Consider the following 20,785-nt stretch of genomic DNA (forward strand, 5'->3'; position numbering starts at 1 on the left):
ACCCCACTTAACCCTAGAAAGCAAGAGGCAAGACAAGACGAGGCAAGAAAAATACCAGTTTGAATCAATGCGTAAATGAGTAGCAACTAAAGGAGCTGGCTGGGTGTTATTTAGGAAAGAAATAACTTCCCCAATTACTGCATGCAGGTGTGGTGAAGGTGCCCCCACAAGATAAGACTTTTTTCAATTCTGAAAAGCTGCATATGAAGGACTGAAGTTGTGGTGAGAATGAGAAAGACAAGTGAAATATTTGTGGTTTATCTGTGGATGAACTTTAGACTTTATCTATAGACAACATGCTGGGGTGTGCAGAAATCCCCGACCAGCTGGTAAAGAAGGGGGGAGAATGAAATTGGGCAATTGTTTTTCGTGAGACACACCTGCAGCTGAGAGTATGAACACAAAGACTCCCCTCACAACCTATTCCCTCTTCTCGTTAATAAAGAGAAACATAACCCCACAACAGCCGCCACAATTCCTTTGCATCCATGCACAATTTAAAATTGGCCCTGTGAAAGTTTTGACTCATTACCCTGATGATCCTGAGGGGATCATGATCAATAAATGATCTGCACTATTCATTATTGAAGAGGAGATGATAAGCTCAAGTCTGAGATTACTATTCAGGACAGCTAGGGGCTGTTCATTTGGGAGTGTGTGTTAGTGTAGTGGATGTGCTTTTATTCAGAAAATGTGTTTAATTAGCCATGCAAATCTTCTATTTATTCAGTTCACATGGGTTAAGCCTTTACAATATGGTTATCAAAGCTGATGGTTACGTGCTCAACGATATGACTGTTGTTTCTCGGAAATCGTATGGAGTCACTTCCGCCGTTCTCATTGGCGGATGGATATGATCGTAAAATTCTGAACTTTACCGTAATTGACGTCACTGGTTAATTATGGCATCCCGGGTCTACGTTAAATGTTCTAGATTAATATGGTATGTTTTCTAATGACAAAGTTACGGAATTAAATTCGTATAATACAAATGTATACTAAAATGAAATACAATTTTGCAACAATACCTCGAATATAGCCTACCACATGATAGGAAGACCACTTGCATAAATATAGTCTCAATTAAAGTCATGTTTCAACTTCTGCTGAGGTTATTTACTGCATACGTATCTAAATACGTATACATAACAAGTGACACCACCAGCAATCCACTGACTGCAGCAGGGGGTTTCCGGGACTACTTTATCTTGGCGGAGGCGCACCAACAGAGGCCGGCGCACATCGTTCTGCGTTGTTCCGCGCTTGGGGCAAGTTCAGCTTTTCGGCCCGGTTTTTCTAACACTTTTGTGGGGTGAAATGGCCGCGGATCCCGTTTCGACATCGTCTAACGCATCGACCAACAACGATGGCATACTCATCGGTGATAAAGTGTACTCTGAAGTCTACCTGGCGATCGACAACTCTCTGGTTCCCGAGGAGAAGCTTTCTCCGACCCCCTCTATGCTCGACGGCCTAGACCTCAACACGGAGACCGACCTTCGGATCCTGGGATGTGAGCTCATCCAGTCGGCGGGGATCCTGCTAAAGTTGCCCCAGGTAACCGACACGTTATGCGTCTACGTTTTTCGTTTGAAATCGACACATTTGGAGATCCCCCATCCACCTTATTTAACGACGGGAGAGCGGCTGCTAGCTAGCTGATGTTAGCTTAGCCTGACTGGTGTTGGCGTGGTGGGACTAAAATGGCGGCTGTCTATTGTGTAAGATGCATTAGGTTAACTCGAGCTATAACCCACGTCTCGCCGTCTTTCTTCAGGTGGCCATGGCGACGGGACAGGTTCTCTTCCATCGCTTTTTCTATTCCAAGTCCTTCGTCAAGCACAGTTTCGAGGTAAGCGTCCACACACAAACAAGGAAGGTAATTGTGGCTCCTAGCTACGTATCGTCAGCATACGTTACGCTTACGTTCTGGGCAGCCATGTTATTCTCACACTTCCGTTATATGTGCAGAGATGTCTGTGTGTATATAGAGAGATGGATTTATAGACAGGGATTTATATAGATAGACACACCTGGCTTTATTAAACTGCTTTGATTATTACGCAAGGTCTGAATAACAGACCTTTGTTATGGACTCCATTTCCAACCGATTTTATTGACTTTTAAAGAAATTATTACAAAATCTGTCATTTTGGGTGAACATATTGATTTATTTTAGTGGCCATGTAATAAACAAAATCATGCACTGCCTGTCATCTCAAAGTAATGACCCGCTCGCTGTACTTTAAACGTCTCTGAAACATGTTAATACGGTCCTCCCAGGAAGGTCATAACATCCCTGACTATTTGTGTTGTTTTCTTTGTAGATTGTAGCCATGGCTTGTGTCAACCTGGCCTCCAAGATAGAAGAAGCCCCACGGCGGATACGAGACGTGATCAACGTCTTCCACCACCTACGACAAATGCGAGGCAAAAAGTAAGCATCTTTCCATTTCAGCATAACGATATATGATACGTTGTCTGAGATATTTTGAATTGTTTGATTTATATAAACGGAATACCGTTTATTTTTGTTGTGAAAGTGCCCTTTTGTTTATCCATGTACTCTAAACCATTTCAAAACTTTTCAGTTTCCTCGTCACTGGTCTCACACATGTTAACATTCTGTGCATATATCTTGCGTGTTTTCTGTGATGAGTAAACCCTGAAATTGGCCTCACCTGAACAAAGCATATTTCTAAAGATGGCCGTATGGTTTAAGTCACTATGGGATGAGACATGCTTTATTGGCATGCCTCTGACTTCAAATTAAACATAGCCCCGACTCAATCGATCTCGGTATTAACGTGGATTCTTTTTTCCCTTGCAACCAACTAACAGCGACCAGCTACATTTACCAAAGCCTGGGTGATGTGGAATGGTACGTAAAGACGAAGCAGTCGGCATGAAACCATGAGCGAGGGAGTGTCGCTTCTCCCTCGGCCTCACCCCAGCCCCTTCCTGTGGGAGGAGCCCGTGGGCTGAGCCACTGTGGGCCGCGGGGATGACAGGTTGGCCGGAGGTCCTTGGCCCCCCCCCCCCCCTCTCCTGGTGTCTTTGAGGACTTCTGTGGCTCAGTCTTATGCTTTGGGTATTTGTCAGACATGCTGCCAGCTGTTGGGTAATGTAGTTCTCCCTGTTTGGCTGCTCCTCGCCCAGCACCGGAAATTATGTTGCCACACGAGCACACTTCCATTTCACCAAATGTCATCGCTTTTTAGAGAAATATCAATCCACTTTTGTTAGTCTGAGTATATATTTGAATTAATTGTGTGTGGCTTAGTTTTTTGGTACGTTCAGGAATGTTGGATGGCAGAATACTATTATAATTGGCCTGTTCGTTGAGGATGATTTAATACTGCATCCCTTATGTTTTTTTCTATTGGAAAAAATATGAATACTGGTATACATGTAATGATTAATACCTTTTTTCTTTTAGCTTGGTTAGCTTTTTTATATGATCTTAATGTAAAAAAAATCCTCATCAATGTGTATCTCACTTTAAATAGGCAATTCAATTGTTTGTGGGGTGAAGTCTAAATAATATTTTGTCATTAGACTGTCATTAGTACTATGTTGAATACAGTGTGTCACTGTTTAATATATTTTGTACTTTTTCTGTTGATTCTCAAGAAAGTAGGCAATGACGGCTTGATTCAGAACCATGGCTAATATCCAGGATATTCTGATCAATAACTAGTCAACTTGTATTGAATACATTTTGTGCTCTTAAATTGTGAGTCGAATCAGAACGATCACAAGCTGTTATTTGGTGTAATTCGTTTTTTCGGATGTGTTTGACAATGAGCGTTATTGATATTTCTCTTTTAAGCGTTGACATACGGTGATACAGGCAGAGAGCTGTCAGCAGACGCCAATTCATTAACACTGGAGCCACAGGAGTCAGCAAACCCCAAAGGAAACGAAACCATAGGCCCTCTTGCTTTGAGTTGGTTGTAAGGGGAAATAGAAAGAGTCACAGAAAACAAAGGGGCACTTAACAGGCTATGTATGCTGCTGAAGCTGGGTGGGGGGAAGAAACTGTTTTATATTTTTTACTTTAATTCCTTCAAAAACCAGGGGTGCAAGTTCATTGATACTTGATCAGAACTACATAAATACCAAAAACCAAGTCATCAAAGCAGAACGGCGGGTCCTGAAGGAGCTGGGCTTCTGTGTGCATGTCAAGCACCCCCACAAGGTGAGCTCCCCCGACCTCATCCAGTCTCTACACCCCACAAACGGTTTCATTATTGGCTTTTCAGTAGAGATGTGTTGTAAGCAACAACCCGTGCTTGTGTCATCCCAGATCATCGTCATGTACCTTCAAGTCCTGGAATGTGAGAAGAACCAAACGCTGGTCCAGACCGCCTGGTAAGTTCCTACTCTGTTCCCTTGTCTCTCACACCCTACAGCAGCAACGCGCGTCACGCGCCCAAGATCTGCTACCAGACCTGGGCTGTCAGTAGATTTTCAACATGTACGCGCAGCACTATGACATGTCCATACAGTGGAAACATCACCCATCAGAACATCTAGCTACATATTTAAAATGCAGCCACCAGTCACTTTCCCAGGTCTACCCGCAACATCAGCCCCCCCCCCCCCCCCCCCCCATGAAATCCATTTCCCGGTGCGCTGATGGTGCAATTTGTTTGATTGCCAACCTGATGTGCTTCTGAGATGTGTCTTTACATGGTTTTATTTCTGCAAGTCTTTTTGTTTATGGAGCCCAGGGAGCTTGATTTAACTTTGTCCTTTTCTCTACTCTTTGATTAAAGGGTAGTCCATGCTGGTAAGTCACATAAAGAACCTCTGAACTCTGCCTCCTCCAACCACATGACCTCGGGAAGCTCCCCCCCATTGGTTGGCTGCCCTTCTCCAGACAGCCAATCCCAGTGCCGAGATTCACTGAAGGGGGCGGGCCTATCCCAACTGCCAACATCGCATTTTCTCTTGGGTGTCAAAGGATTTGTATTTTTTTTGGTTTTGATACGAAGGTTTATACTGTGATGCATATTTCATTTTTTTTTGTAGTGATAGATAACTGCTTTCTTTTCTAGTTTACTTGCATCTAAAATTGAAGTAAACTTAGTGAGAAGAGAAGTACTTTTTTTGACCAATTATATTCTTAAATAATACAGTACCTTACTGTGTCATTTCCCGAACTGACGTGGTGTCCAGACGTGTGTCTCTTACAGGCTGATCCAGCTCTCAGGCTCTGCCTCCAGGGACCCTGCCCACCCAGCAGTAGATCACAATCCAACGACTACATTTGATCTAATAGTGCCACGCCAGTAGTCTTTTCCATGAGCCGCTAAAGAAAACATATATTGATATATATATTTTATTTTAACAGAGTTCTAACTGAATTCTTTGTGTACGTGTGGCAAGTTCCATGTGGCCACAACCTTTTTCAAAATCAAAGGTTTCATGTGTTTTTAACATATCTTGTTACTGGAAAATGTTTAAGGAATTGCCTTGATGGTAACGTTTAAGTATTGTCAATGATTTGCATGCTACGGTGGCAGAATGAAACCGCTGATGCGCATTGGCATTCTGGTGCATGCGCTCCAGTAAAGTGTGGACCTAGTGAACCTCTTCTGCACACAACCTCCCCTTTCTGTGTTAGCCCTCTGACACCGAGTAACGGTTCATGGCTCCATGTCGTTTATTTTGGCTGGTACACTAATTGTAACTCATTTACCACTTACCAATAACTACTTACACACACGTCTAGCTGCTTTTGTAACATCACTTTTTTTAATAGTCTAGAAATCACACTTCATGCTGCTTGGTAGAGTCTGGGTGGGAAACTTTCCATTTTGGATGGCAAGGACACTTGATGTTTGCCTCTTAATCAATTTTCTTCGGCTGAGGCGTTTTGACTAGTTTGATCAGTTTCCCACCTTGAGCACATAAGTATCCACACCTGTGAACCATTGCGTCATGTGCTTTATCACGTGACTGCCTACCATACTGAAACATGCCAGTCCTACCTGATTGGCATCATCTCTACCTCCCCTTACTTCCATACTGAAACAGTCTGACCTGATGTGCATCATCTCTACCTCCCCTTCCATACTGAAGCAGTCTGACCTGATGTGCATCATCTCTACCTCCCCTTCCATACTGAAACAGTCTGACCTGATGTGCATCATCTCTACCTCCCCTTCCATACTGAAGCAGTCTGACCTGATGTGCATCATCTCTACCTCCCCTTACTTCCATACTGAAACAGTCTGACCTGATGTGCATCATCTCTACCTCCCCTTCCATACTGAAGCAGTCTGACCTGATGTGCATGTCATTATTGTCACTGCAACATCATTTCAAAAGGTCTATATAAAACTCTAGTCCAAGTGTATTGTCCAGTCTTGCATGCTCCCCAATACAAGGCATGTTAATGTTGAAGAGGTATTGTTAGGGATGTTTTATTCAACTGATTGGAACCCATTTTTTCTTCTGGATCCGCAACTCAGTCTTATTTTTTGTGAACACGCCCCGTGTCATGGTTGATCTTGGAGGAGAATGGAGAAAAGGACAAAGTTAAAACAGCTTCAGGAGATCAAAATGCAGAAACCAATATGGAAACCATTGTACATGATTTGATGTGTAGGCAACATTAATGGGTAGTACATGAAGTGGGGCAGAGTCTGAAACTAACACTCCCTGATATTGGAAAATATCAAAGCCAAGCTGTTACTTAAAAATGCTACTAAGCCCATACCCTCAAGTTCATTATGGAAATCATGATCAATTGCTAAAAAGCCCAAATGGAATAATACATACACCAGAGTGGACACATAGTTCCAGTACCACTCAAGACTTAACCACTACCACCGGGTATGAAAGCCCTGGGATTCCTGTAGAAAAGATGCTATGTGTTTTTTGTATGTGCTTCTGCCTCCACAGGAACTACATGAACGACTGCCTGAGGACCAATGTGTTTGTGCGCTTTCAAGCCGAGACCATCGCCTGTGCCTGCATATATCTGGCTGCCAGAGCTCTGCAGGTCGGTTGCTGTTGTATCTTCCATTTTCAACGTCCATTGGCGCCCTGCTGGTTGTATGTAACGGACCACTCTGCGAAGGTATTAAATCTGTGTTTGTCTCCAAGATGCCGCTGCCATCCAGGCCTCATTGGTACCTTCTGTTTGGAGCCAGTGAGGAGGAGATCCGGGAGATCTGCATCACCACCCTCAAGCTGTACACCAGGAAGAAGGTAACCATCCACAACCCGCCTCCCACCTTATGTATGCTCCCGGCTGCCGGTACCCTTCCCTCGTTCCTCATCTTTAACACTATGAATCCCCCCCCCAGCCCAACTACGATCACCTGGAGAAGGAGGTGGACCGGCGGAAGATGTTCCTGGCCGAGGCGAAGCTCAAGGCGAAGGGTCTAAACGCTGACGGCACGCCGGCCCTCTCCACGCTCGGTGGCTTCTCCCCGGCCTCCAAGCCATGCTCCCCCGCCGTGGTGCCAGTGGAGGACAAGTCCCCGAAGCCCCAAGCCCTGAAGCCTGTGAAGAAGGAGCCGGACAACCGGGCCCAGGTCTCCAAGAGCCCACACAACGGGTAAGGAGATCCTCACCCCACGAAGTTCTTGGGTCCACTCTGTTCCCTCTGCGTCATGTCGCAGAATCAAGCATGTCTTTTATCTTGCCTAAATGGAGAAATGCTTTCCCGTCTTTTCAGGTTAAGAAAAGATTCCAAGATAGGCAGGAACAGCAGTGGGTCCCGTTCTAGAACACGCTCCCGCTCCAGATCCCGCTCGCCCCGCAGACAGTAAGACAGTTTCTCCTCTATGACCATGTCGCCGTCTCCCTGCACGCCCTCCCATTCCCCCTGTCTCACCACCTGTCCCTCTCCTCCACAGCTACAACGGCAGACGCAGTCGCTCGGGGACCTACAGCTCGCGCTCTCGCTCCCACAGCCCGTCGCCGCGGCGACACCAGCCCTCGCCGCTCCTCCCCCACCTCAAGCCAAAGGCCAGTCACCACGGCAACAGCGACTCCAAGGTCTCGGGTCGCCACAGCGGCAGCGGTGGCGGCAGCTCGGGACACAAGAGGAAGCGCTCGCGCTCCCGGTCGCGCACCCCCATCAAAGGGGAGCGCGAGCGGGAGAGGGAGCGGGACAGGGAGCGTGGGGCCTCGGATCTCGCGTCCTCCAAGAAACACAAGCACGAGCGGGGCGGCGGGCACCACCGCGGGGAGAGGCGGGAGCACGAGAGGTCCCGCTCCTACGACCGGGAGCGTGAGAGGGAGCGCGGCCACAAGAGCAAACATCACGGTGGCGGCGGAGGCGGTGGCGGCGGGCACTCTGGGCACGGCCGGCACCGCCGCTGAGCCGCATGACACACAGGCGGCCTCCGGGCCTGGCGGAAACACAGTCACACGTTTCCTAGGGTCCACCAATGCGTCACGCCACTGCTCGTCTTTCCCCAGTGTACGCCAAATTGACCCTCAGATCATTCTGCGGTTCAGTGTTCATGCCCTGATCACATAAGAGGCATTGGATTTGGAGATTAACCTGAATGTATTTTCCACATGTCAAAACGTGCTGGTTAAAGAATTTGCTATGGCCAAGACCACTGATCGACCAACCACCTTATAGCTGATATTTGGCAGTGGTGGCTGATAATTTGGTAAAGCTGGGGTGGCGCATTTGGGGGATCAAATCCATGTCATTTGTGGCACGATGTTCTGAAAAGGTCAAGTTTTTTTATTTTCTTTAAGAGATTATTGGTAATTGGTTGAATTATGGAAACGTGTTAATTTCCCTGCCAGGCCCAGAGCTGTCTAACGTACCAGTCCACATACTACTTTTGAATGCAAATGTTTTTTGTTTTTTCATGTATTTTCTCATTTTCCATTTCAACGGACTGGACTTGAAGGAACCATATATTTTACAGTGTAAAGATGACAAAACAGCTGGTTTATTGTGAATGCTTTGATTTATTAAAGCAAACCTGCTCAGTGAACGGACAGTGGAAAAATGTATGACATTCAGGAAAGAAAATATTCTTCTCATTGGAATTTCTCTTTGGTTCATAATTTATTGGACAAATGTGCGATGGCTATAGCTGTGATGTGTACATTTGTAAAGAATCAAAATAATGGTGTTATTTAGGGTAAGAGGCTATATATCTTTTTAAGATGCAGACTTGATTGAAAAACCTTGTAGAATTGTGAATTTGTTACACAGCTTTTAGTCTGCACATGTTCATGTTTGAATTTTTTAATTAAATTCAGTAATAAAAGACTCCCTGTAATGACTCTTGTTTCTGAAAATAGTGCACAATAATTTATGGTTGAGGAAGGAACATTAAAGTTGTGATCGTAAAAGGTTTTCATGTAAACTGATTGACTCACTGAATTTACAATGCGTGAGTCTAAAGCCTGAAGTCTTATGGCAGGGAGGGGGCACTGTTGGCCGTGGCAATGCTGAAGTGACCATCGCTCCACTGCATCCATGCAATTGTTAGGTAATCATGGGTTTTACTGGTTATTTTCAATGGGTACCCGGTAAGAGCTGTGGTCCTTGAAGCCTTTTTAAGATGTCAAGCTAGATATCAGCTATGAAGAGACGGTAGGCCCTATTGTACTTGAAGTAGATTGCGTTCTAGGGAGAGAATAGTTGTGTCACTTTATTTGGACAGTATACTGTGTATATAAAAGTTTTGAGGACGATAAGTTACACGGCTAGGGAACAAAGTTCACCTTCCCACTTGGTTTCCACTTAAAGCTTAATATTATGTACATATTAACTTGCCAAATTTCGATTAGAGAAACAAGAGATTCATTCAGATATCTGGGAATAACCACAAATGCAATGAACCATTAATCCAGCCTTGTATGTTATTGTAGTATTCACCAGAAAACGTTCAGATCTTTTGTCAGGAGTTAGGAGCTCAAGTTACCCTGAGCGCATAATTCCAGTTTAGACTATAAGGTAGTATATCCACCCGCACTCATTAACAGTGAAGTAACTGATTCCAATCCTCTGGATAGGCTCCCACTGGACCCCAGAGAGCCTAGTTTAGTTGTAAACAAGTCCTCTCTCCTCATACCCACTTGTAACCAATGATGTCAGGTCTTTTGTACCATTCTCACTCTCATTTGATCGTCATTGTCCTGGCTCCATCACTCTCTCCTCTATCATTATATCATACATCTTTCTCTCTGTCCCTCTTTCCCAACATCTCATCCACTCCATTATTTACCTGTCACACTCTAAGGACCACATCTCTCTGCATGCTAAGGAGCCCCTTTCAGAATTGCACCAATAGGGGCACACACACACACACACACACACACACACACACTTGACAGCCTTGTCAGGCGAATTGCACAAGGCATAATCAGTGACACGGCCAGAGGATTGGGTAACACTGAATGATGCATATCAAGGCTCTCGCACGTCTCTGGCCCCACGTACAGCCAGCTACACACACACACACACACACGTATGGCACGCACACATGCAGGCACACACACATCGTACACACACACATACATACTTTCTGTATACCGTAATTAAAACACAGGTTTTCACCATTGTTGACAGAATTTTGTAAATATTATTTTGTCTTGCAGGTCTGGGATCCAATACACCACAGAGATAAACATTAAGCACGTCATAGGATAAATCTCACTTTTTGTTTATGAACCTCTAGGCGTGTGTGTCTGTGTGCTTGCATGTCTGCATGTAAATGTGTTTGTGCGTATGCCTGTGTATTCTGATAGCGACATCACAGGTTGAAATAGGCCCTTGTCAGCCAAGAGTGAGCCAAATGACAGAGGAGGATGGATGTTTTATGGGGTTTTACATGTCCAACCTCAGCAGGATAAAAGGATACTCCTCTGAAATACTTATAGTGGGGTACCTCCTGTGTTCGATCACTAAGGAATATTTATCACATTTGTGCGTGTGTGTACATTTGTGTGTGTGTGTGTGTGTGTGTGTGTGTGTGTGGACCTGCAATCCTTTAGGCTCCAACCTGGCTCCAGGCCCCCCTCCACTCCTGACCCAGTAAATAGGCGGGGTGCTCGCTTTAATGGATGTTTTCCATTCCCAAACTAAAGCCATCTATAAGTTCACTTCTGCATCTGCTTTACATCCAAGTATCTGCCTATTGATATGAACAGATGTTTAAAGGCCTGTTTTATGGTTTCCAAAACAGATAATGACTTACATTTTTCTGAATTTGTGAAGAAATGCATATAAAAGCCCAGCTTTACCCTTGTTAAACCGCTCCTATTTTATCACCATGTGTGAGTGTGATTAGCCATTTCATGCTGTTTCAAAGTTTGCCCTTCCCTGTGCCTTAGTGACATCACAAGAGGGAGTGTCCACCTATATGTATGATGGATAGATAAGCAACATTTACTACAGTCCACTGGTTAAGCTGGTACTATGATCTATCCAACATATATTGTGGGTATATAAACTCATAGACTTTGGGTAGACTGTCCCCGTATCCGATTTAGCTCTCTGCCAAACCTCACCTTCCCTGCGATACAGGTGTTGGCCAGGTCTTCAGTTCTACGAAGACCTGGCCATTATCTCAATTGCTAATTTAAACGCATGAACCTTTTGGGGGATTATCTATCCTACCTTTTTACCCCGTAGCCTCATCATTATGTTATCATTGTACATGGATGGAGTCCATATGTAATAAATAATCAACATAAAAAGTTATGTATAAAAATTTAATATATAAATCATATATCATTTGTCAAATATATGTAAGATGCACATAAGATTCAGGTAAAATGCAGGTTAAATGTGGTAAGATACTGTAAAATTCAGGTAAGATCCATGCAATTTTCATTAAAAACAGGGTTTCAATTGTCATGCAAGCAAAGATAGCCCTCTGAGGGACTTCATACCAGGAAAATGTTAATGACATCATTAGGTAAGGTTTCCATGGACACAGCAACCAAAGAGTTTTTAACCAAAAGCTCTCTCGGCTGCACTACTGAGATGCCTTCTACGCAGAGGTCACAGTTCATGTTTACATTCAATTGTTGTTACATTGTTACATTTTCCAAAATGCCAGACATGGATCTGGTCAGAGGTCATATTTGACGTTGCAATTCATATAAGATCTTTAGGATTCCATAATGGCATGATCATGTGGTGTTTCAATCGAGACCCCCCCACCCTCCCTAACCCTCACCCAGGGATGATGAGCTACAGCTTGCTCTGCTGCCCCATGAGATTTTTTTTTTTTTTACTTAATCCCCTGTCAAATAATAAAGTAGGCCTACTTCATTAATCTCAGATTAAATAAAGTGCTTTTAATGAATCGCATATTTTATGTAGGATAAGGATTAAGATTATAAAATTCATCCCAGATAGAATTAGAATGTACTAAATACAGCTGACTAAATAAGAAAAGATTGATTCATCAGATAAAACACATACTCAGTCATCCCATATAAAACAAGATGTACTTTAGTCACTTTGTACAGATGTGTGTAGTCAGGTGACTATTCTCAAACCATTTCCCAGAAATTTCAAGGCTCGGCTGTTTAATGGGTTGCTCAAGTAGCGAAGCATGCATTTGGTAAAAGAAGCTAGTTTGTGTGGATTCCATGGAAGGAATGTGGGGGTCATATTTATTAGCATATTATGGGCCACCAGAAATTCCCAAACCGCTGATGGGCTGTTCTTGAATCACGGATGGAATGAAGCAACCTCTTGGAGCCATGGAAATAGTTATCCCTGTTAATGTGTGTTTGCCAGTTGGGAAATCCACATCAAAATCACACTATTTCATACAATTTACTAAAATCAGTTTAACGGCTACAATATTACCAAGTTTGGAAGCATAAAGAAAACAGAGAGAGAGAGAGAGTGAGAGAGAGAGAGAGAGAGAGAGAGAGAGAGAGAGAGAGAGAGAGAGAGAGAGAGAGAGAGAGAGAGAGAGAGAGAGTCAACAGATTTTGCCGGTTTAATAAGATCCCAGGTTAATTGTTGATTTGCCTATGTCAAGATCTAAATCAGCCGGGATTCTTTGATCAATTCACCCCCTCTAGCGTTGTAGACGGGTTCCGCTATTGGTTAGTTGGCCATCAATTGACATCTATTTGATCCTAAACCCCTGTTTCGCAGCTTTGTTTTTTCCAACCCAGTTAAGCACATACAAACTGCCCAGGTTAGGTAGATTGCTCCAATAGTGCTCACAAACGTACAAATCCACAAGGTTAATTTATGTGTAAGCCTAACCCTACTCACAGGCGTAAGACCAGTTCAGACCAAAGATTCACGACGCAACGACTTGCAACGAGACGGTTTTAGAACGTCGCAGGGGAAAAGTTGCAGCAGTGTGAACTGGTCGTCGCAAGGCGTCGCAAGGCGTTGCAAGGAGTCGCCAAAGATTGAACATGTCAAATCGCCAGGTCCAGTTTTAGAACGCAACGATGTGGCTATTTCTCTTCAGCCAATCAGGACACAGCACAGAACAATTTAGGCTTATTAAATAGGCCTACAAGTTGTAGATCCTTATCTTTGGTTCCAGAACAACGATTGTAGATAACGTTAGGCTTGAGCTGATTCATTGACATTATTTTAACGGGACCACCGTTACCGTTACACGTTAGCCGTTGTTATGGTTACATGCTGCCAGTCCGACATGTTCCCATTCCGACAGTCCTGTGCGCGTATGCAAATTAGCCATGTGCGCCAAACAGAAGAAGGGCCCTATCTTGCGCCCGGCGCAATTGACTTTCTACACCGACGCATGTGTCGTTGCTAGTTTGCACCCGGCGCAAAGCTGATCTTCCCCCGCAGCAACCAGGCACCACTACACTTGCATGTTAAATATTATGATGTCAAAGATTATGCATACGTGTGAAACTGCATAGAAATAGCGTGTGGATTGTGGAAACATTTTTTTTTCCATAGGGCTGCATGAATGAACATGAATGAAGTATAGTAGGCCTAAGCCATGCGTTAAAATAATAATAATAATAATAATAATAATAATAATAATAATAATAATAATACATTCGAGAAAGTATATTCCAGGCTTCCAAAACAAAATCTAGTTTTAGGGTAAATGATTGGTTAAATGATTTGGGAAAGAACAGCTGATAGAGCGGTAAATTGTAGGCCTACTTTTAAATCAATGCATCTGCAAACACCGTACAGCAAACACATATGTTCTTGACAAAGACATCGTGTACAAGCCCATTACTTTTAGGATTGATGAGTAGTGAGAAAACATAGTTTTACCGCGAGTGAGTGTTTAAAATAATGAATGAATGCGGGTGATGCTTGGTGCGCGTGTGTGTGCACGCCCATCTGTCTAAACACACGCAAATTAAACACGTAAGTGTATGAGAAGGACATCGTGATTGTTGACGGGGGGGACGCGTGTTTTTTGTTTTTTTGGCCGAGAGAAATTGGATGTGTGGCGTGTGTACACGGTGCTTACACGGTGCACGGTGCACCGTGCAAGTTGGCAGCTCTGAAATGTATAAATCGAATTACGTGGGAGCCAGAGGGAACCAAGCTCCCAAAAAGGCAACAAAGTCAAAAAACTGAGGGGGTCTCTCATATATCTGAAGGTGTCTGCCATATTTGGCATTGTAATTTCATCTTAAACAACGCTCATTATCCATCCCCGTGCGGTCTTACCTATTATTGGTCTTATATAAAAACAGATTTAAAAAAAGATATTAAAAAAATCTGAAAAAAATGATATAAAAAAAAAATAAAAAAAATAAATGATATAAAAAAAATTTATGAAAAAAAAATTTATGAAAAAAAAATTATATAAAAAAAAATTATATAACAAAAAAAATTATATAAAAAAATGTATTAAAAAAAATTATAAATTAAAAAAAAAATTAAAAAAAAAAATTGGACCTGCGCACAAATGTCTTTTTTTTTGGATCTGCGCGCGCCTCTTTTTTTTGGATGCGCGCAGATCCAAAAAAAAAGATGCGCGCGCAGGTCCAAAAAAAGATGCGCGTGCGCATGTCAAAAAAAAAGATGCGTGCGCAGATCCAAAAAAAAAGATGCGCGCGCAGGTCCAAAAAAAAACATTTGTTTTGAAAAAAAAAATGATATAAAAAAAAATTATGAAAAAAAAAAATATGAAAAAAAAAAAATTATATAAAAAAATGTATTAAAAAAAATTATAAATTAAAAAAAAATTAAAAAAAAAATTTGACCTGCGCACAAATGTTTTTTTTTGGATCTGCGCGCATCTTTTTTTTGGACATGCGCGTGCGCATGTCCAAAAAAAAGAGGCGCGCGCAGATCCAAAAAAAAAGATGCGCGCAGGTCCAAAAAAAGATGCGCGTGCGCATGTCAAAAAAAAAGATGCGTGCGCAGATCCCAAAAAAAAGATGCGCGCGCAGGTCCAAAAACATTTGTGCGCAGCTCCTATTTTTTTTTTTTTTATATTTTTAATTTATAAAAAAAAAATTAAATTTTTTTTATATAAATTTTTTTTTTATATAATTTTTTTTCCAGATTTTTTTATATAAATTTTTTTATATCATTTTTTTTATAATTATTATTTTTTTTATTATTATTTTTTAACTGTCTGAAATGATACAGGGAAACGAATAAATCATTACACGCCACGAGTGAACTTAATAAGCGATCGAAATACTTTTTTCAACCACCGCCTCTTTCCCTTGACATTTAGTTTTCACCTGACAAATGCGACCGATGTAATTAAGGCAACCCGGTCTCACAGGAATCCGTGAAATGAGTCAGTCTACGTGACGTATAGTAGGCTAGCCTATATTTTAATCTAACATCTTTAATGGTAAGAGACTGCACGGGGATGGATGAGTGTTCTTTAAGATGAAATTACAATGCCAAATATGGCAGACACCTTCAGATATGAGACCCCGCAGTTTTTTGACTTTGCCTTTTTGGAAGCTCGGTTCCCTCTGGCTCCCACGTAATTCGAACATTGATTTATACATTTGCAGGGCATGTTAAATAAGTGCGGTGTAAAACCAAAGATAATACCGTTAGCATCTACAACTTGTATTTAATAAGCCTAAATTGTTGTGCTGTATCCTGATTGGCTGAAGAGAAATAGCCACATCGTTGCGTTCTAAAACTGGACCTGGCGATTTGACATGTTCAATCTTTGGGGACTCCTTGCAACGGCATCAGCCGCCTTGCGACGACCAGTTCACACTGCTGCAACTTTTCCCCTGCGACGTCCCAAAAGAGTCTCGTTGCGTCGCGAATCTTTGGTCTGAACTGGTCTTTAGAACGCAACGATGTGGCTATTTCTCTTCAGCCAATCAGGACACAGCACAGAACAATTTAGGCTTATTAAATAGGCCTACAAGTTGGAGATGCTAACGGTATTATCTTTGGTTCCACTGGAACCAAAGATAATTCTGGAACCGTTCCAGAACAACGATTGTAGATAACGTTAGGCTTGAGCTGATTCATTGACATTATTTTAACGGGACTACCGTTACCGTTACACGTTAGCCGTTGTTATGGTTACATGCTGCCAGTCCGACATGTTCCCATTCCAGTCCTATACGCGTATGTAAATTAGCCATGTGCGCCAAACAGAAGAAGGGCCCTATCTTGCGCCCGGCGCAATTGACTTTCTACACCGACGCATGTGTCGTTGCTAGTTTGCACCCGGCGCAAAGCTGATCTTCCCCCGCAGCAACCAGGCACCACTACACTTGCATGTTAAATATTATGATGTCAAAGATTATTCATACGTGTGAAACTGCATAGAAATAGCGTGTGGATTGTGGAAACATTCTTTTTCCATAGGGCTGCATGAATGAACATGAATGAAGTATAGTAGGCTATGCCATGCGTTAAAATAATAATAACAATAATACATTCGAGCAAAGTATATTCCAGGCTTCCAAAACAAAATCTAGTTTTAGGGTAAATGATTGGTTAAATGATTTGGGAAAGAACAGCTGATACAGCGGTAAGTTGTAGGCCTACTTTTAAATCAATGCATCTGCAAACACCGTACAGCAAACACATACGTTCTTGACAAAGACATCGTGCACAAGCCCATTACTTTTAGGATTGATGAGTATTTGATCGTGAGAAAACATAGTTTTACCGCGAGTGAGGGTTTAAAATAATGAATGAATGCGGGTGATGCTTGGTGTGCGCGTGTGTGTGCGCGCCCATCTGTCTAAACACACGCAAATTAAACACGTAAGTGTAGGCCTATGAGAAGGAAATCGAGTCAGTCGACCTGCGATAAGCAGCTGATTCTGAACGAACTCGTCTTCGAGATGGACGTGTTCTAACGCATTTTTAATCAATGAAATGTTAACACAACAGTATAGATCCGACCATTTAATTTTCGAAATTTTAGGTGAAGCCGAGCTTCCCTTGCAGTCGAAAAGTCGCCACTACGAAAAAATGCAATGTATCCAACGAGCGGGATCTAAACAAACTAAACTCCAGCGAATTACTACAATGCAGACGTAGTGGAGAATGGCGAAACACAGCAACTCTAGCCTACTCTCAACCAAAATAAAACTAATCGCAAACCTAAGTTAGGTTACTATTTAGCAGGATGGAAGTGATGCTGATGCGGCTCTCAGCTGTGCCAGAGCGTTCACAGTTACTAGGGAGACCACCTGCCGTCACCGCTCGGTGCAGCGGTGTGAACTGCCCAGTTTTTAGAACGTCTCAGCCCGTCTCGTCGCAAGGAGTCGCAAGGAGTTGCGAGTTGCAAGCAGTTGCGTCGCGAATCTTTGGTCTGAACTGGGCTTTGGAGACTGAGGAGCACAGACTGAGTGCATATCGTGGCTTTGTTACAGGCTGTGTAAAGCATAGGCAGAATTCTGGAAATGCCTTCTGATGTACAGTATGTCAAGATAGCCAACTGCCCAATTTACACCAAGAGAGGAGGTGAGTTCAATAAAAATAAAGGCTGATTTATATCTCGACTTAGATAATGTCAACAATTAACCAACAATTAACAAACCAGCCAAATCCTTTAACACATGTTAACGTCGGTGTAGGTACTTTAGAAGATCAACAAGGCAGCGGCATACATTCAAACAGTGGTAAAAGGCAAAATATAAACCAGAAATCAACCACAATTTCATAGCCAAAATATATAACTATAACTTTAATTTGTTTTCAATATAGAAGGAAGACAGACATGGGTATTCCAATCTGGTAAAAGTAACAGCTCTACATGTAAAAATAAATATTGACCTCATTAAAAAATCAAAACTGAAATCAACTGTTAGTAAAATGGCACTCTAAAGTTAAAAACATTAAATATCTTTATGATTTCGTACACAAGGCTCTGTGCTCACACCAATAGAACATTAATACTCTTGTCAATCACTTTCAGAAATAAACAGTCAGTGTTGATTCTTCAAATATTCTGTGTAACATATTTCCATTGGCAGTTTAGACGTCATTCTCTGCTTTCTATAGATAATCACATTGTGCTTTATTCTACTGAGAATACAGAGTCCCTTTCTTCACAAGGAACAGACAGACAGGAAGACAGGCAGACTGATTTATCCTATTTCCCATCTGGGATGGATAACGTATCTTGTCTAATCGTATTTTAGATAGATAGGTAGACAGGTAGACAGATAGACACATATACACCAGTGCATAACATCAGCCCTGTTTACACAGCTTTCGGAAAATTAATTTGGTAAATGGATGGTAAATGGACTGCATTTATATTGTGTTTTTTTGTAACCAGAGGCCACCCAAAGCGCTTTACAATATTGCCTGACATTCACCCATTCATGCACACATTCACACACCAACGGGGGGTCAACCATGCAAGGTGACAGCCAGCTCGTCGGGAGCAGTTAGGGTTAGGTGCCTTGCTCAGGGACACCTTGACACTCAGGCTTGGAGGATCAAACTAGCAACCTTACTTAACCTAACTGCGGTTACAAGCCAACCCGCACTACCTCCTGAGCTACATGCCACCCATTTGAGCATGAGGAGAAAAGGTAACAAAATAAACACGTGCTGTGTTCAGCATAAGGGCTGGGGGAATGCATGACTACTTTCAGCAAACGTTGACAGAATCAATCCCATGAATTGATTCTGATCCCTGATGGAACATAGGAAGTGCTACAATAAGCCTGAAGTCAGATTCATGCTACATTTGGAGCCGATGGGAGACCACCTCAACAAGGTTATGGGTGATGGCTTATGGCTTTTAGGGCAAATTGTATAAACAAATGGTTTATTTTCGCTGCCTCTCGCTGCCAGATGGTTCGGCTCTGCCACGTTGCGATGCAACTAGCCGGATGAGGGCTGTTGTTTCATGTTTTTAAAAGAGCCTGTGGAAGTGGATTAGTGGCCAGAAGTACAGACATTGCAGAACCTATTTATTCTTATTATTTTTTCCTCAGAAGAAAGAAGAAATATAAGAAAAGCTGAACCAATGACTGGCCCTTCAAACAGGAAGTACTATTTGGGCCAACGCTATTGGCCTGGCCTTCCATTCAACTTGGGGTGCATAGCCAGATGTACATATATTTTAGAACAAAGGAAAACAAAATAAATAAACAAGGGAGGTTGATATTGGGACAATATAAATTATTTCATGTGTGAGACGAGGCAGCTCAACACACAATGTTCTCTGCTGTGTGTGAAACGCAGGAAGGTTCCGCAGTGGTTGTCTCGTAAATTCGGACAGACCGCTGGGTCTTCACTCCAGCCAATCCCACGGCTTCAAACAAGAGGAGGACTACAACACAGCGATACAGGCATCTTTTATAAACTCCTGCAAACCCTGGTGAGGGTCGTACCAGCTGGGAGAATGTAAGGACAAATCGGATCCTGGGTTTGGCTCATGAAGACATAAAGCCCTTAATACGCCCTTCGATCAGAACCCACAGAGCATGCTCCATTTCCTCCTAAAAAATAAGCCCCAGAGGAAACCATCAATAACCTTGCTGTGGTCGAACTCTGGCTATTAAAGCAACAGCATAGTGCATTCAAGGGCTTGTTATAACAAGAGGCCTGGGTCAGGCCTCCTCTCTTAAGGAGAAGTCCAAAAATAGGCCACAACCATCATCAAGGAGGGATGATGAGTAACAGAGATCCAAGCCTATCTTGTTTATAGTGGCGCTGATATGAAATATAGCCTCTTGGTGCTTAGAGTGCTTAAGCTAAATGCTACCAGAAACAGGAGATGGTCAGAAATGATCCACTTGGAACAAATAGGCTAAAGTTATATTAGAGAACAAATACTGTGGACATGTTTTGTCAATTTGATTTAGATAGAATACCTTACTGTATTATAGCTGTAGTCTCAATTGACAAAGTTAAAGTTTTCAACTGGAAGCTGCTTTTCACGGACAAGGGTACAGGTAACACACACATAGACACACACGCACGCACACACACACACACACACACACACACACACACACACACACACACACACACACACACACACACACACACACACACCCACTGATCTGTTAGAGGAATGTTTATTAAGACAGGAGTCATACTGCAGTAAGCTTAGGAAGCATTATTAGCATATTATGACATTACTATAACAAATAAATATCCAGTAATGCCATAGGTCCTATATCGTATACACACACACACACACACACACACACACTGAAGCCAATGCACACACACATAATGGAAAAACACACACACACACACACACACACACAAACAGGCATGCGCCCATGCACACACACACACACACACACACACACACACACACACACACACACACACACACACACACACACACACACACACACACACACACACACTGTTTCCCCTCATCTGCTG

General features: G+C 42.7%; 1 protein-coding gene across 1 annotated transcript; it reads left to right on the forward strand.

The window, feature by feature from the left end:
• The first annotated feature begins 1,238 nt into the window (after nucleotides 1–1,238).
• ccnl1a (cyclin L1a) lies at nucleotides 1,239–9,275 on the forward strand. The gene is made up of 10 exons (XM_084466690.1): nucleotides 1,239–1,557; nucleotides 1,778–1,852; nucleotides 2,328–2,437; nucleotides 4,081–4,201; nucleotides 4,310–4,374; nucleotides 6,916–7,015; nucleotides 7,120–7,224; nucleotides 7,323–7,576; nucleotides 7,697–7,786; nucleotides 7,878–9,275. The coding sequence occupies exons 1-10, from the start codon at nucleotides 1,318–1,320 to the stop codon at nucleotides 8,344–8,346; spliced, it is 1,629 nt and encodes a 542-aa protein (XP_084322816.1). The 5' UTR covers nucleotides 1,239–1,317; the 3' UTR covers nucleotides 8,347–9,275.
• Nucleotides 9,276–20,785: the final 11,510 nt, after the last annotated feature.

This window comes from Micromesistius poutassou (assembly GCF_964030765.1).
Source record: "Micromesistius poutassou genome assembly, chromosome: 4".
NCBI classification, from domain to species: Eukaryota; Metazoa; Chordata; class Actinopteri; order Gadiformes; family Gadidae; genus Micromesistius; species Micromesistius poutassou.